Source organism: Zootoca vivipara, chromosome 3 (assembly GCF_965207765.1).
Source record: "Zootoca vivipara chromosome 3, rZooViv2.hap1.1, whole genome shotgun sequence".
NCBI classification, from domain to species: domain Eukaryota; kingdom Metazoa; phylum Chordata; class Lepidosauria; order Squamata; family Lacertidae; genus Zootoca; species Zootoca vivipara.
This window is the reverse complement of record NC_142586.1, coordinates 46801362-46819561: the sequence shown is the minus strand read 5'-3', so window position 1 is coordinate 46819561 and position 18200 is coordinate 46801362. Positions and strand designations below refer to the sequence as shown.

The 18200-nt window shown below is 43.5% G+C and overlaps 1 protein-coding gene across 1 annotated transcript in view; it reads left to right on the top strand.

Annotated features, from left to right (window-relative positions):
* The first annotated feature begins 1797 nt into the window (after positions 1–1797).
* PREP (prolyl endopeptidase) overlaps positions 1798–18200 on the top strand; it is a 60585-nt gene continuing 44182 nt past the window's right edge. The window contains exons 1-6 of the mRNA XM_035109312.3: positions 1798–1914; positions 7019–7093; positions 10587–10720; positions 12772–12902; positions 13129–13338; positions 14480–14601. Coding sequence (XP_034965203.1) covers positions 1870–1914; positions 7019–7093; positions 10587–10720; positions 12772–12902; positions 13129–13338; positions 14480–14601 — 717 coding nt within the window. The 5' untranslated portion in view covers positions 1798–1869. The remainder of the gene's footprint in view (positions 1915–7018; positions 7094–10586; positions 10721–12771; positions 12903–13128; positions 13339–14479; positions 14602–18200) is intronic.

The following is an 18200-nucleotide window of genomic DNA, read 5'->3' as shown; positions in this document are numbered from 1 at the left end:
GGTTGAAAACAGAAGCTCTCATTTGCCACAGTTGGGATTCACATTGCAGTCTTACGTATTTATACTCAGAAGTATATCTTATTGTGTTGAAAGGCGTTTACTTTATGGCAAATTCAGAAAATCCCTAAATTCACTAATGGTTCCTTGTCACCCCACTTGGAAAAAAGTGACAAGTGGGATGCCACAGGGTTCTGTTCTGGACTCGTTGTTTAAAATCTTTATAAACCACTTGGATGAAGGAATTGAGGGGATGCTTAACAAATTTGTAGATGCCACTGTACTGGCAGGGAGAGCAGATGCCGCAGAAGACAGAATCAGGATTCAAGATGACCTTAACAGATTGGAGAACTGGGTTGAAACTAACAAAATGAATTTCAATAGGGATACATGTAAGCTTCTGCACTTAGGCAGGAATAACCAGCTGCACCAATATAAGATGGGGGACACCTGGCTTGCCACATACATGTGAAAGGGATCTAGGAGACTTGGTGGACCACAAGCTTAACATGAATCAACAGTGTGATGTAGCAGCAAAAATAAAATAAAAGAGCTAATGCTATTCTAGGCTGCATCAACTGAAATATAGTGTCTAGGTCAAGCAAAGTAATAGTACGACTTTATTCTGCCTTGGTCAGACCACACCTGGAATACTGTGTCCTGTTCTGGGCACCACAGTTTAAGATGGATATTGACAAGCTGAAGTGTGTGCAGAGGAAGGTGACAAAGATGATCAAGGGACAGGAGACCTAGACTTGTGGGGAGTGGTTGAAGGATCTGGGCAGCAGCATAGAGAAGAGGAGACCGACAGGAAATATGATAACCTTCAAATATCTAATGGGCTGTGTCAAAGAGGATGGAGCAAGCTTGTTTTCTCCTGCTTCAGTGGGGAGGACCCAAACCAATGGCTTCAAGTTACAAGAAAGGAGAGTCTGACTAAACACCAGGAAGAATTTTCTGACAGTAAGAGCTGTTAAAGACAGGGGGGACAGTCTCCCACGGAAGGTGATGGACTCTCCATCCTTGGAGGCTTCTAAACTGAGGTTGGGTGACCATCTGTCATGGATGCTTTAGCTGAGTTTCCTGCATTACAGCTGGGGGTTGGACTAGATGACCCTTGGGTCCCTTCTCTATGACTATGATAAAGAAGCAAGAGATTTCTATTTCACAAACCCATGGTTTATTGTTTCACGTGACCAAAGCTAATTGATCTCTCTCTGAAAGTGGTGTGTGTGTGTGTGTATGTATGCAGTCTCTTTGTATTCCTGCATTCCAGGGGGTTGGACTAGATGACATTTGGAGTCGTCTCGCCCCTCGTTCTATGAACAACGTAGTAGGGGGAGACCTTTTATCAGGCCGACCAGAATACAGAGCATGGCTTCTGAGCCCTTCTGAGTTTGCTTTTTGGGGGGGGGAGGTTGCGTAAACAACGTACATTTAAAGCACATCCCCACCCCGACCTCGTCAAGAATCCTGCGAGCTGCTGCTGCTGCAAAGGGTTCAGGTGCGCTCTCTGAGGGACTAAACTACAGTTCCCAGGATGCCTTGGGAGAAAGACCATCTTCGAATGCATGGACGGCATCGGCCATGCTGGCGCTTTACTGCAGGGGGAGCCGCGCGGCCTCCTCGGCCTGCTCCACTCGCCTCTCTTGCCTCTTGCCGGGGGTGGCAGTTCCTCGCCGGCAAGTGGGAGGGCCCTTTCGTGGCTGCTGCTGCGGCGGCGGAGCTCCAGCCCGCCTGTCTTCGGCTGAAGGGGAAGGCGAGTGGCGCCTCGCCCCACCGGGCCCCTCCTCTTCCTGCACGCCGCCCCATTGCCTCCCGCTCCGCCACGGCGCCTGCCTTTCCCCGCAACCCGCCGCCGCCAGCAGCAGCATGCAGCTTTTCCAGTACCCCGAGGTGTACCGCGAAGAGACATCCGTGAGTAGCTCCCTGGCCCCCCATCTCCCGTCGCCGGAGCCCCCCAACACGGCCCAGAGCCCCCCTGGAGTTCCGGGGCAGCTCCCGGAACCCGGTGGCTTCCTGCCTCTTCGCTTCCTCCTCGGCCACCGGCGACCCGGTGTGGAAAGGCTTCCCGCATCTATCACACCCTGCGGGCTTTCCCCGTCAAGCCTGATGCGGAAATAGAGGTGTTTGAAGGGATGGATGCAGGTGTGATGCGCAGGGCCTTTGCACATCCATCCACACACCAGTCTTTCCAACCTGGCCGGTTTTGTCTAAAACCACCGGGGTCTTTTATCTCCTGCCTCTCTCCACTACTTGAGGGTGTGGGGGTTGCTGAGGACGGCCGCCGTGGGTTATTTCGGCAGGTGTGGGCATGCCTGGAGAGGATCGGGGGACACTTTTGCCACCCAGCGACGCAGTGTGAGCTGCAGAAGTTTAATGTTGGCACATTTTTTGTCTTGCACAACCTAGAAGTCCCAAAAACAAGCACCTGTTGCTCAAGCAGGAAGACATAATTTCCTCAAATCAGATTGGCCAGTAACCAGATTGGCTTGCTGTTTGGCTTGCCTGTATCTGCTCTGTAAATAGCTTTGTGCAGCACATTGGCTCTCCATACTATTCTATAATAAATACTGTTCTATAATAAAATTATAGAACTTTAGAGGTGGAAGGGATGTGCAGTTGGGGCTGGTGTATGGATAGTGCCGCTTCAGAATTCTGAAAATCAAGCGTTATATAAATCTCTAAAAGAAACAGATGGTGTTTTCTTGCAGCAGAAGACAAAGGACTTAACCCACACTTCCTCTTGTCCTGCTGCTTTCCCCACCCCACTGGTGAGAACCACACTTCAGCGCTTGATCAGAGTAAATGGCAGTTCAGGTTTTTGATCAGGTTTTCCCTTGGAAAGGAGCAGGGCAAGGGGAAAACCACTCCAATTCGTGCCTAGGAAGCGTAGGGCAATTAGGAAACTCTTCGGACATACAGTATGCTTTCTAGGCATGGCACAAGCAGAAGTGTGGGCAAGTCCTGATTTAGAGCAGGTTTTGGGAGCTGTGACCCTCAAGATGAATATTTTGCTACAAGTCCTGTCATTCCTGACCATTTGCCTTGCTGGCTGGGACTGATGGGAGTTGGATCTTACAGACCCAAAGATTCTCAGCCCTGGTCTAGACTCTAGAGAGACTACCTCTGAATTCTTTGTAGCACAAGTTCTATTAATTTGGGAGCTTGCACACCCACACCCCGCTTACCATGTTCTTGTAGTTTTGTGTTTGAAATCTTAACTGGAAGGTTGACAAACAATACCTGTTAACAGCTTTACTTTTCCATGATATGGAGAAAAGCAGTGCCTTGTATGAAAGAAAACAAAAGTGATAAAAAAACAAAAGAATTTAACCAGCCATTAAATTATAGATTTAATTGTACTCCCCATTTCTTAAAATCCATGACTCTGTTCGTTATAACATTCTCAGGCTAATATGCTACAGAAAATAATACTTTAAATCAAATATTTCATTAGGCAAAGAAGGGTCAAGCTTGCTCTGCCCTGTTCTGGTAACAAACATTCCAAATGCCTTTTGTAAATAAAATTGCTAGTATTGTTCAGAAGTCCCTCCCAGAATTTCACTAGCAACAAAAGAACTTTCAGCCATATTGCAGTCTTTTGTAACCTGTTAGCAGAATGTTGCTCATTTCTTTTCTTTTTAAATATATTTTATTGATTTTATATTATAAACAAACATACAAAAGAAAAATACATAACATATTTTCCACTGACTTCTGTCCATCCTCCCAGAGCCCTCTCCTCCCACCAGAGGGACCCCCGAAAGGTGGGCAGCCGGCAGTGTTTAATTTTATGGTTGAATTTCTCCCCACCCCTCCCCCTCCCCCCGGCACCCCCCCTGCCACCGAGAGGCTCCAAGGGAGGAAACGGAGGGGGGGGCATCCATCCAACCAATTATCCAAACAAAAAGAAAAAAAACAAAGAGGAAAAAGGAGGGGGAACAAAAAGGAAAAAAAACCCTAAAAAGAAAAAGATAAAAAAGAAGAAAAAATGAGACTGAAAAGGAAAGAAAAAAAAAACATCATTATTACTTATATTTCTATAATCATTGTGTGGGCCTCCCCAACCTCCCCCCTACCCTGATTTCCATTTTCAATTCTTATTTAGCAGTATTCTTATTCTTATTCCCATTCTATTACCACAAAAAAAGAAAAAAGAAAAATTGACCTTATATTATAAAAACTATCCCAATTTTTAAATCCTCTTTAATCATTCTAAATTAATATTTCCGAATCTTTTCATAATCAACTCTACTCATTACTTTTCTTGACCTGTCTATTTTTTATCCTCCAAAGAACCTCTTTATTATTCTTACATTCACAAATTTTAAATATCATGATTTTCCCCTCCCTCCCCCAGTCTCGGCCTTTCCCTTCCAGTCCAGTAAGTTCCAAAGTCGTCAGTCCAGTTATCAGTCCTTTTTGTCTATCCTAAATAATTAAATATTCAATCTTCCTTCAACCCACCCCCTTCCTGACCTGTTTCAAAATCCAGACCCCTCTATCTCCCCCTCCCCAATCTTCTTTTCTTCTTTGCTGTCCATTTTTCTTATGTGCGTTCTGTCTCTCCTGTAACTCTTGCATTACTGACTCCTGTAATCCATCTTTATTCTTTTGATTTTCCTTTTTCCCATCGCTCAGTTCATACGACCATTCCTCATCTTGTGCCCTTTTTTCAGTTAAAGCCTTTTCCTGTAATTCTTGTGTTCTTTCTTTAGACAAGTCCTCTTTTTGCAAATCTTGCTCCTTTTCATTGGGCAAATCCCGTTCTCTGAGCTCCTGTAAATCATAATTTATTTCCAGCAGTTGTTGCTGAGTCTTATACGTCTCTATTCTGAATTCCCATAAGAGTCTTATCACTTTGTCCTTGAACGCAGGTGTATAGTCTTTTGTTGCCATTTTTCCAGCTTGCCGAGGGTAGAGCGAGGCTTAAGAACCAGGAGATGGTTACAAAAGACATATATTGTAACAAGTCCAAACTGGAAACTGTATATCCATTCCGTAGTATTTAACTTCAACTTTAAAATTGTTTCAAACAGTCAATCAAAGAGTTTTTAAGTATCAAGTCCTTGCTAACATCCGTCTTCACAATCAGCTTACTGTCCTCTCCGGGCTGCCGATTTCGGGGTAGAGAGAAGCTCTCCCTTTCTTGAAGTGCGGGGATTATATCAGCATTGAAATAAATCTCACCCCTTTGCCCTGCCTCCGGAGGTAATTCTTTAAAATAGTCTCTGAAGGAATTCAAATAATATACTGCACTGGTCTCCCTTTTATTACACTGCTTCTTAAATCAATCGGTGGGAGGAGGTGGCTTCCGTTTTCCCCCCCTCACTCCCGTTTTCCAAATTGTAGTCCAATATCCTAATATTTTCAAACTTTACTCACGGGTTCCAATTTTCCGAATCAGCAAGTTTGGAAGAATCTGCCGCTCACCACCACCGGCTCGAAGCTTCACTTCGCTGAGGTAACGCTGGTCTTCAAAATGGCCCCCGCGACTGCAACCCTTTCTCTCCGGGGCTCTTATTAGAGCTCACCAGAGGATCGGGGAATCGCTAAAAAATGGGGCGCCGCTGAAGCTTTGTTTCCAGAACTCTGTATCTGGAACTATTTTGGGGCGCTGCGGCGCTTTCGCAGCCTTCCCCCCCCTCAGCAAAGCCGGGCTGTCTCGGAACTCGAGACAAACCCCGCCGGCCAGATCGGGCGACAAACCGGAAGCCCTGAATGTTGCTCATTTCTTTAGGCTCTCTGTGTTTAAATCTACAGCTAGATATATCTTCCCTCACTGAAGTAGTGGGTTTAAATATGCCTAAAGGTCTGAATAGGAGCAGGCTGTAGGAGTAATGAGTTGTTCCTTCTCTTGAAAATTGGTGTGATACTGATCTACTACCTAAATAGCTGTCCCTTTAAACTGTTACAGTACAGTACTTGAATTACAGTGCAGCTGCAGGTAGGTGGGGCTGGATTGCAGCCTGAATCAGTTTTATCGTTGTCCCTTTTCCTTTAGGTTAGGGATGGTGAACCTGTGACCTCCCACTCCTATCATCCCTGCCCACTGGTCTTGCTGCTGGTGATGATAGAAGTTGGGAGTCCAATCTGGAGAGCCACATGTATAGTTTTTGCATGGAGGATGTTCTCCCAAGTTCAGGTGCTGATATCTTCACCTAAAACATGAGTGGTTAACCACTTGCTCTCCAGATATTGCTCAACTCCAACTCCCATGAGGATGATGGGAGTTTTGGTCCAGCAACATTTGGAGTCCCCATCACTGCCTAATGTCCTTTCAGACTGCTTTGACACCTGAATCCTTCTAGTGCTTGCTGTTTAGTGCTATAGCACCAAACCAAGAGCACAAGCATTTTCCCTTGCAGATGCACCCAAATGTCCTGTTCCAGCAAGTGTGACTCATTTTTGGAATTAGAAATCCCTGAACATGTCTACTGTGTTGAGAGCACAAAAGGCAGCTAGTTAGGGAGCCATACATCCAAAAAGACACCTGTGGCTTCAGTATAGCAATTGCAGAAGTCCTATTTTTGGTTTCTGTTCCAAACTGCTGTTGTGTTTTTAGAAGCTGTTAATGGTACAGTGGACCCTCAGTAACGTTCGGGTTGTGAAAGTGGCACCTCTAGATGCCGACTTTTCCGGGTACATACAGACCCCAGGAATGAATTAAGTTCGTATCTGGAGGGTCCACTTTGTTGATCTTCATTTCCCATCTTTTTCCCATGCCAAGTTATAATCAATGGCTGAGAGTTCTCTCTTTTGTTAATATAAACAGAAGGTCCACAAACTACCTCGGCACATAAATTCTCTGGGTTGGTTATGCTCGATTAATTTAATTTGTTTGGAAGAGGCTATTATTCTGCTGTCAGGGCAGCTTGATGAAATTAGTTGCCTGTTGCATCCTCCAGTTTTCAGAAGTGTATGAAGCTGTAATAACTTATTTAATGCCACTCATAAAGTGATTGTAAAGCATTCTTTAAAAAAACAACAAATCTCTCTTTGTATATTTTAAAATCAGGTGGACGACTATCATGGCTGTAAAATATGTGATCCATACAGCTGGCTTGAAGATCCTGATAGTGAGCAAACGAAGGTAAGTCTTTCTTATAATTCTGGACACCTTGGGGCAAATGCCTTTGCAGTGTAGAGGTGCAAAGTACTGTTCAAATGTGATATTAGTCTCAGGTAAAACATCAGTTCAGGCAAAAACTATAGTTTTCTACTAATGATCATTTTACACCAGAAAGGTTTGTGTTTGTAGGAAGTCTGTTACTGGTCCACAGGCAATTGCTGTGATTGGAGTAGTGTTTTTTGGTTAGTTGTGCAGGGTAGAAATGTTTGAATGACCCATGTCCCTGGTTCAGGACCTCTAGTATTTACAGTGGGGTAGCTTCCCTAGACTATATGTCTCACAGCTCATGGTCAGAGCACAAGCTTTGGATGCAGTGGTCTTGGGTTCGGTGCCTTGGAGCGCTGGCTGAAAAGATGGGATGGGACTGAAAGTCTCAATGATGGAGCACATGCTTTGTTTGTAGAAGGCACCAGGTTCCATTCACTACATCTCCATTTAAAAATACTAGGGGAGGATCGAATGTCATTGAGAGAGCAAAGGTCCTAGGTCCAATCTCTGGTATTTCCAGGTAGAACTGGAAAAGACTTATCTGAAACCCTAGAGAGCCACTCCCAGTCAGTGTAGGCAATACTGAACTAGACTCGGTGGAACAGTGGTATGACTCAATGGCCATATTCACATGTAGCGGGAGTGCTTAAGATACAGTTTGTTTCAGCCTTAATGTGCAAATGTTTCACGTTGGGACATGTAGCCTAAGCTCTTTGCTCCTCTCTGTTACCGCTGCAGGGAAACAAACCATGGAGCAATTGACTTAGTGTTGTGTCTGAACCAGAGTTTGTAGCTTGTTTTTCTCTCTAAACAAGGCACAATCTGAAGTCTAGGTTTGTTCGTGGATGCTGTGGTTAAAACGAAGCATACTTTCTGGCTTATTGTTACATCCAGTAACATCCATGTTACATATTGATCTGTATAAGCTATGACACTGTTATGTAGAATTGGGCTTGACGTTTCTTCTATGATCACTTGTGGGCATGGCTGAAGGGTGAGATTTTAGCTTGGAAGATGCAGTGGCTTGAGCTGATTAGTTGTATGCCCCCTAGAGGCTTCTGCATGTGGTGACTTTACAAACTTCTTAAAGAAAGGACCTTGCTTAGGATCCATGGAAGGTGGGAGCTGCCTGGGTCAAATGTGTCAAATTTTGTGCATGCATTGGAAAACAGAGAGGAAGTTTACATGAGTAAGTGACAAACTTGGCACGTGCATGATCTTCCTAAGTAAATGATATTTAAAATATACTAAGGTACAAGCCATAGGCAGGATACTTACAAAGCAGGGCAGATGTAGCTTTAATCATTTAGCAGCAGTTAAGATATTTGGGTGTGAGTTTGTGGATATTACCCCCACCTTACCATTGTCACCTCTCCAGTGGAAATTCTCTTTCCCTTTGTATAAAGCCTTAGCTGTTATTTAGTATTGCATCTGCACCAGCATGAACCACTACTGTTCTGATCCGGATTTGAACAGCATTTGCACACCTTTAAGGAGAAAGGTTTCAGATAAGTGTTTTCCAGTTCTACCTGGAAAAGGAGAAAGCTTGTTAGGATTAACCAAGGTTAGCACTATACAAACACAATACTAAACAATGGATAATTCTGGGAATGTCACAGTGGACAGGGGAGAAGTCTAAATCTTCATACCCAAGCTCTTAAGAAGTTGGCACCATTATGTTTCAACCAGGCTCAAGTATGTTTTGATTAATTTCAAGGATAGGTAGAGTGCATTTGCGAAAGGGGCTGTTAATCACCTTGAATCGAAATATTTCTGTGAACCTAGTACTCTTGGTGTGTAATGTGCTTAAACTGAACCCCGATGCTTTTAATACAAGCAATGAAGTGTATCAAACATCTGGCTGTTCATCATTTTCAGTTCACAGGTTCACATGCATTTTGTGTCTCATTATTGCAGAAAATTGTTTGAAATTTACCTTTATCACTTAATTTGAGGCCTTGAACTGGAACAGTAATACTGTTCTCTCTGGTGAGCTGTTAAAAGAAATTGATTTTGTTTAATGCTATGGAGTAGTTTGCAGAAACTGCCCATTTATTTTATCAGAGATAATAGATTATGTCCCCTTCTGGTCCTTTTATTCTCTGTTTCTTTTTGCTAAATGTATAGCTAATTTTTTATTATTAAATTTCTATACAACCCTTCATCCGAGGATCATAGGATGGTTTACAATATAATAACACAAAAATATATAACATAATAGCAAACAGAACAATACCCCCCTTGCCCCAGTTTAAAGACCATAGGTTGTTTAATTAGCCAAAGCCTGAGAGAAGAGGCGTCATGAAGGTGTCAGGCGAACCTCCCTGGGGAGGGCATTCCACAAACTAGAATCTGCTCTTATTGATGCAAACCAGCATTCACTCACTTGGGACTAAGCCCTATTACATTCAACAGAACTTGCTTCTGAGTAAATTTTCACCGCATTGGGCTTTTCTATTCCGTTGGCACACATGGGATCAGCCTGCACAAAAGCTACAGCCCAGCCTTGCTATTGAGATTCTTGCAACCTTTTCACCAATAGTTATGTTGGATCATTAAGCCATCCATTTATACCATTTCAAACAGCAGTAATCTGCCTTCGCATTAATCTTGGAACTAAAGTGCTTCACTTTACTGTTCATATACAGTATCTCTTCAGTGGTGGCTAAACTGTTTGTCTTCATAGTTCTGGTTACAGGTAGGTAGCCGTGTTGGTCTGGATCGAAGTAAAGGAATTTTTTTATTTTGTTTGTCTTCATGGCATCTTGGCAATTTTGTTTAAACACCAAATGAGAGAGTTTGCATTTAGATCAAAGAGAACCATAAAGCTCATCAGGACTCATACCTGTGATGACCTGCTTTTTTGGCGTGTTCAGCCTGGGTGTGGTGAGCAAGTGGTAAAATAGTTACCTCTTTCTGTGTTTGAATGTATGAAGTGGTTTCATCCAAAAGCTGCTCGAGAGAATCCTTTGATGACCTGCAAAGCAAGTTGGCAGACTGTAGACTTTTCTCTCAGGAAGAATCCATCTCGAAAGTCACCCTCCCCCTTTTAACACAGGATGCTGCAATTAAAAGTCAGTAATAGGTGGACTGGGCAGATTGCTATCATATTTTGAATATTAGAAAGCCACTTGAGTTATCATGTTATTATGTGCCACTTAATGAAACGAGCTGCAGCATTCCTAAAATAACATCTGTGGTATATTCAGTTCTACTCTAAGACTGTTACGAAGTTGCATCCAAATCATTGGACTCTCTAGACCGTGGTGGGGGGACCTGTGACCCTCCAGATGTTGTACTCCCAACCTGTGATCATGGGCTATCCCGCCTCTGTCTGATCAGGTAGTTGAGATTCCAACAACATCTGCCGGTTCATCAGCTCCCCATTGCTGATCCAGGTCAACACAGACTCTTTCTTTAGAAAGCCCATGTTTTATTTCATTATGTTTTGTTTCTTCTCTTTCAGGCTTTTGTCGAGGCACAAAATAAGATAACAGTACCCTTTCTTGAGCAGTGTGCTGTCCGGGGACTATTTAAAGAGCAAATGACAGAACTCTATGACTACCCCAAGTATAGTTGTCATTTCAAGAAAGGGAAAAGGTATGTAAAGGGACTGTGTGTGTCTTTGGATTATTGCAGGATGGTTTATAGCCAGAAATTTTGTAGTGGGGGTATCATAAATTATGTGCTAAATATTCACACCAAGTGATTCTCAGGTCAACTACACACACACACACAGAGACACGAGAGAGAGGGGGGGCAGAGAGGAGACAGTGTCTCTACTAATTAAATCTTGAGCCGGGAAAATTAACAGCCAGCCTGCCAAAAAAAATAATAAAGTCATGACGAACTGCTGTAATAAGGACAATACAGAAATCCTACCTTTTGTATTGTTGAGCAGTGAAAGGACAGGACTGTTTCTGTGACTTTTCAGTCCTATTCTTGCCATTGCTTACATTTACTAAACTACTGGAAGTGAGAGAAGGTTTACTAATCCTTACTGAGCAATTGCTTACTGCTTCTACATTTTCCTTAATATAGAGTCAGAAAAGGTGTGTGTGTGTCTTTTAATGAAAGCTGAAAATTCAGGAAAAGGCCTAGAAGAGGCATGGTTCCCTTCAGATGATGATGGATTGCTCCAGCCTGCTTGCCCAGTTGTTAGTGATATTGAGATGTAGTTTTTTATCATCAGAACGACACCTTGTTGGCTACTCCTGGCTTAGAATATCCCTGGCAGTAATTAAAGGACTGAAGCAGAAAAGGACAAAAAACCAGTACGCTAAATTGTCTATTTAAGATTACTCGGTTCACTAGTCCTCCATCACATCAAAGTGGGGAGGTCATTTTCTCCCCTTCAATACACAAGAAGAAGGAAAATCTATCTGGCAGGCATAGTTCATCTCCCAACTTTCCAAAGTTGTCAAGCTCCTTTTCCTGGCAGACATGGCTATCTTGTGAACCGCTGCTTGGAGCCACAATCGGAGCCCAATTAGGTCATGAGCTCTTAAAGGCTGCACTGTTGCCCATAGGCTCTTGTCCATTGTTTGACTCTCACCATCTGTCCTACAGTGCTACACTACTTCAGAGAAACCTTTGGGCAGAACAAACCACTAACTAGGGTTCAGATGACATGCCAAGGCAAACCATGGTTTAGCCCTGGGTAGCGTGGCAGCAGGAGGAATTGGGAGAAGAACACAGCAGTTGTGATCTCCTCTTCAGGAACCCACACATTTGCTTGTTTGCATTAATGCTAAGCCATATGATGGCTTATGCTTAAACTGGTTCAGCAGCATTGAAGCATATTTCATGAAACAGTCGTTCACAAGTGGCAGTTTGGGACCATTTTTTTTTATAAAGTTGAACTTGAGCCTTTGTATATGGCAATGATGCATTTGCCTGTCTGCATATATTTTGGGTTGTTATAGCTAAGCTAGCAAAGCTAGCAAAATCTCTACAAAAGTGAGAGGTTTAGGTTTACTACAGGGATTGGGAAACTTGCAGCCCCACAACTTTTGTTGGACTAGAGCTTCTGTCATCACTGATGGTTGGCCACACCACATGATGGGAATTGTAGTCCACCTACTCCCCATTCCTGGTTTACTGGCATGATTCAACTTGGTTTACCATGTGGGTGCCACTTCATACAAACAGCTTCCTATGTAGAAAGGTATGCCTGTGGTTTGTCTTCTTTGTGGCAACCATGCCATTGGTATTATTTGTTCAGGGGCTTAGACTTCCTTCCTTAAGGGGCTTCTCATGCATGGAAATGCCAAACTGCTGCAGTATGAAGAAGAGTATTTTTCTTCCATTTTTTAAAGTAAGTGCATGGCTGAGAAATCTTAATGATTTGTCTCATTACATACTGCAGCAATGTCAAAAGCTCTAACTGTTATAATGAACTATTTAACATAACTTGTGAGTTGCTAATTGAATCTGATGTTGACTTAATGCAACCTGATGGATGAAATTGTGTGCAAAATTACTGAAATGAGGCATTTTTCCATCAGGAAGAAGCTGCTTTCCTCTGTTATATAAATCTGCAACTCCTCTTGAGAGTCTTAGCCTGCATAATTCTGTATTCAATCTCATACTATGGTTGAAAATTTAAAAAACCCCAAATAATTATATCATTTATTGTATGTACATTCTAGGTATTTCCACTTTTATAATTCTGGACTTCAGAATCAACGAGTATTATATGTGCAAGATTCCTTGGATGCTGATGCCAAAGTATTTCTGGACCCAAATAAACTTTCTGATGATGGCACTGTGGCTCTGCGAGGTCAGTGTAGCAGATTTTTCAAAAATGCATCGTTTTGGAAGCCAACGTAAAATTTCTCTATTTTGAGTTATACACATGTACGTGTGAAAAAATTAAATTGTGGAAGACTTAAAACATGCTTTGAGGTGCTGCCTATATGGTGAAGGCAAGTGTTAGAAGCATAAACTATGAAAGAAAAGTGTGTAACTAATGTAAACTAATACACAGTGTTTTTCTTAATCACTAGGTTATGCATTCAGTGAAGATGGCGAATATTTTGCATATGGCTTGAGTTCCAGTGGGTCAGACTGGGTAACAATTAAATTTATGAAAGTGGATGGTACTGAAGAACTGGCAGACACACTGGAGATGGTAAAATTCAGTTGTATGGCTTGGACCCATGATGGCAAAGGCATGTTCTACAACTGCTACCCAAAGCAAGATGGGAAAAGTGATGGTGAGTGGCATACAATCACCTGTCTCATCCTCAGGCCTTTATAGCCTTTATTTACTTTAGACTCCTTTATTTCATTACTAGCTCTGCTTCCTTCTTGTGAATATTTTGGGTCAGGGTTTCCCAAACTTGGGTCTCCAGCTGTTTTTGCACTTAAATTCCCATAATCCCTCATCACTGGTACTGCTAGCTAGGGGTGATGGGAGTTGTAGTCCAAAAACAGCAGGAGACCCAAGTTTGCTAATGCTAATGGGACATGTTGCTTAGAGCCAACATCTCCCAGTTGCTTAGTTTCTTTGGCTCATGGGACTTCTTATTCTGCCTGTCCACCTGTCCATCACAGAATGCTGTCAAGTTTCAAGCCAAAGTAACATCTCACTTCCTTGACAGGGAATATTACATATTGCTGGAAGCTAAGCATGACATTTTACACAGACTAGAAAATAAAAATAAAGTAACTTTAGCAATGTATCTCAATTTATGTAAAGCAGTGTTTCTCAAATTTTTTTGGGCCACGGCACACTTGTTCCGTGAAAAAAATCGCAAGGCACACCATCATTTAAAAAGTTAAAAAAATTAACTCTGTGCCGCCCTATATTATAATTATGACTGTAAGAAACACTTGCCAAATATTGCTTTCCGGCGGGTCAGTGCTGTGTATTGGCGGCCGCCAGGCTCGTTTGCACCGAGCTTTGGGGAAGAGGAGGAGAAATATTGCTTTCCGGCGGGTCAGTGTTGTATATTGGCGGCCGCCAGGCACGTGACAATGCAAATCGCCCTTCTCGTCGCCGCACGTCGCGGCACACCAGCCAGCGTCTCGCGGCACACTAGTGTGCCGCGGAACAGCGGTTGAGAAACGCTGATGTAAAGAACATATTACTGTATTCCAAATGTGTTATATTTATATAAAGAAAAATAATGCAAAGAAAAATGCATGGAATAATAATTATCCTCGTAGATATTATCTAGCTTCTTGGTCATAAGGACTAGTATTTCCAGAAAACGTATGAGTTATTAAATCTAGTTCTGCTACCTTGTCAAATAAGAAGCTTCTAATATGTTAAGGTGTGAAACTTTCAGGTTGTTAGAACTAATAACAAGTCACAACTTACATACCTGTAATTGAATATGTTGATTGCCCCAGGCACTGAGACGTCGACAAACTTGCACCAGAAGTTGTACTATCATGTCCTGGGAACTGACCAATCAAAGGATGTTTTATGTGCTGAATTTCCTCATGAGCCAAAATGGATGGGCGGAGCTGAGGTATGGTGCATCTCGCCTTTTTTGAAACTCAGCAGATAATAAAAGTGAAAAGTTGTTTATAGGCCGAATCCTTTGTTGTTAAAAAAGATTTCTCGCTGCCTCTTTTCACCTCTGTTGCACTACCTAGGACCAATATATAACACATTATTTTAAATATGTGAAAATGGTGACTCGGTATATTGGTGAGAACTCATTTTGACTTCTTCTACAATGAATTTTTGTGGTGATCAGTTTTCAGTAAGAGCCCTCCTACACACACACCTTCCATTTTTCTTCAACTTAAAAAAATATTATTTTCTGTTCTCAGCCATTATTCCTTTGATCTGATGCTACTGTAGTACCACTTTTTTTAAAAAAAAAAAACTTGAAAGGGCATTGGCCACAATGAAAACACTATTAAAAAGAAAACTTATGTTTGCTATGTACTGGACACACATTTTCAGCTTTAAAAATATGGTGGAATTAACATTTGTAGAATTTTAAAACAACATTTTTTAACTTCATTACTGTCAGCTAATGCTTCTAAACTTATTACAGTGGACCCTCAGTTTTCGATCATCTCTGTTGACGAACCTTTCAAAACTGAAACACTTTAAACCCAGAAGTAAATGCTTCCATTTTCGAGCACACCTCGGAAGTCAAACTTCCGAGGCGGTTTCCATATTGGGTTTTCCATATTAATTTTTCTGTTTTCAGGCTTCCATATTGAGTTTTCGAATGTTTTGTAACTCGAACGGTCTTCCGGAACGGATTACGTTCGAAAACCAAGGTTCCACTGTATTTCTGTAAGTTGTATATATTTGCAGTGGGAAACACAGTGATAACTGCATTGTATACACCACAAACACATTTGCCACATCCAGATCTCCTTGATCCAAATCCACCTTCAATTCACTGTACCATAACAGGCCCTCTATGGCAGGGATGGGGAACCTATGCAGGACCGATGCGTCCATTTAGGCGAACTAGGCCGTTGCCTAGAGCGCGTAAATGGAGGGGCCGCAAAACCCCTGCGCCGCCGCCGCCCTCCCACGGCTTGCGCTCCTCCCGCCACCTTCAGCTATGGGCGCTGTTGCTGCCGCCGTTCGCTCACTGCAGCCGCTGTTGAAGAGCTCACAGCGTCCCCTCCATAGGCGGGAGGCGCGCAAGCCAAAATGAGAGCTCAACGCCCTCCCGCCTATGGAGGGGACTCTGTGAGCTCCTCAGCGGCTGCAACGAGTGAGCGGCGGCAGCGCCCGTAGCTGAAGCCTTCAGCTATGGCTGCTGTTGCTGCTGCCGCCGCCGCCACCGCTAAAAAGCTCACAGCGTCCCCTCCATAGGCGGGAGGAAAAATGAGAGCTCAGCGCCCTCCCGCCTATGGAGGGGACGCTGTGAGCTCCTCAGCGGCTGCAACGAGTGAGCAGTGGCGGCGGCAGCACCCGTAGCTGAAGCCTTCAGCTATGGCCGCTGTTGCTGCTGCCGCCGCTCACTCACTACCGCCGCCGCTGAAAAGCTCACAGCGTCCCCTCCATAGGCGGGAGGCACACAAGCCAAAATGAGAGCTCAGCGCCCTCCCGCCTATGGGTGGGACTCAGGGGCGTCATGTGCCGGGGGGGGGGGGCGCCAGAAGGTGATTTTGTCTAGGGCACAAAAAGCCCTAGCACCGGCGCTGAACCTATGGTCCTCCTAATTTACAGTAGTTGGTTTCATGAGCGTGAAATCAACTTTTGTGCTTTGGGGTCTCTTGATTGGAACCGGCAATGTGTCCAGAACTTGGATTGTTTTTGATATGGGTGTTTCTGTCCCTTATGCATGCAGGTGAGTGGTTTGTGCAAAAACATTTTTCTGCATGAATCCTCTTGGTTGGATTTCAAACAAGTATGCTTAGGTTCATGGCCTGACAATGTGATCCTGCATGTGCTTACTCATAAGTAAGTCTCACTGAATTCAGGAGATTGTAGTGTTAGTGTTATGATGGTGTTTTGACATACAAAACACATTTCACCATCAAACTTAGGGAGTATGCCTCATTTTGCTATATAAAATGAGGTTATAAATCTGTAATGACAGAAGCTCGTAAACTTCTCAAGGTGCTTGTTTGTCTGAGGGAATTAATAACTTTTGATTACATATCTGCAGGAGACTTCTTACACCCAGCATCTGTTGTTAATTAAAAGCATTTACCAGCTTTGCCTGCTGTTTACAATATTTTATTACTCCCCCCCCCCTCTTACTGCTGCCAGTTTCTGGCAAATGACCTTGTGAAAATAGTTTTAAAAAGCCCACAGGATGCACAAACCTATATGATTTTGCTACCATTAAATATCTAAAATATTCCTTTTATTGTAGTGGGGTCGCGTTTTATACCTTTAGAAAATTTTAGCCCATCCAATACTATATAAATGTTGGTAAAAGTTGCTTCTTGGTTTCTTGTATTTATTTATCACTTTGAGCAATATGCAGGTTGAGTAACAAACAATACTGAGCCAACGTGAAAGGAAACAGTTTTGTCTTCCAAACCTTTAGAAATTAGAGGGGTGGCTTAGGAAGGAGTTACACAAAGGAGTTAACAAAAGCCACGCCCTTGTTTCCACATTCTCATCAAAGCTAGCATTTCTTCTCTTAAACTAAAGAGTGATAATCCAACTAATTCATACTTTGAGTAGGCCGAGTGAAATCAATGGGCTGGATTGAACCCTCCTATTCTGCTAGTGGAAGCCAGCACAAGGACTCCTGCTAGTGCAACAGGACTCCCCCCCCCATGTCACCCCATAGCTCCCCCAGATATGGTTTGGAGGGTTGGGAGATTCCTGCTCCCAGAAGAGCATGTGGTGGACAAGCAGAAATACCTGTGCTGAGCCTTAGTGCTACGTTGAATTCCACTCAACTTGGCAGTATCCAACATGCCTCATCAGCAGAAGGATTTTTACTTGTGTAACAGGAGTTTCCCCCTGTGTACACCCTACAACCTCCCTAAATCTTCTCTGGAGGATAGGGGAACCCCTGGAGCAGATTTAGGTGGAATGAGAAGGGAGGAAAGGGGGGAGATCCCATTGCGCAAGTGGAAATATTTGCAGTGGTACCTTGATAGTCGAACGGCTTGGCTCCTGAACAATTCGGCTCCCGAATGCCACAAACCTAGAAGTGAGTGAAATGTTTGCGAACATTTTTCGGAAGCCGGATGTCCAACGCGGCTTCCATGGCTTCTGACTGAGTGCAGGGAAGCTCCTGTCAGATTAGTGCTGCGGAGACATAAGGAGGAATTCAGTGTTGTGCTTTTCTGATTGTTCCTACAGCACAAGCATGTCAGCTTGCCATGGGGAATGATCCCTGTCTCCTCTCTCTGTGTACTGTTCTAGGGGTTCTCCTAACAACCGCAGAGCCAATTTTTTGGGGGGGGGGTGCGTGGGGAGGGGGGAAGCCCTGTTGCACAAGCGGAAGCCCTAGTGCAGGGCTTCCACTGCCAGGGCTCATTCAGTGAATCCTGCGTCAAGGTTCACTTGGCTGTGACGTTCACTGGGTGACGCTGGGCCAGTCACTATTTCTTATCCTTGTTGTTGTGAGCGTGCAAGGGAGGGAGCGGAAAGAGAGCAGTGTACACTTCATTAAGCCCCTTGGAT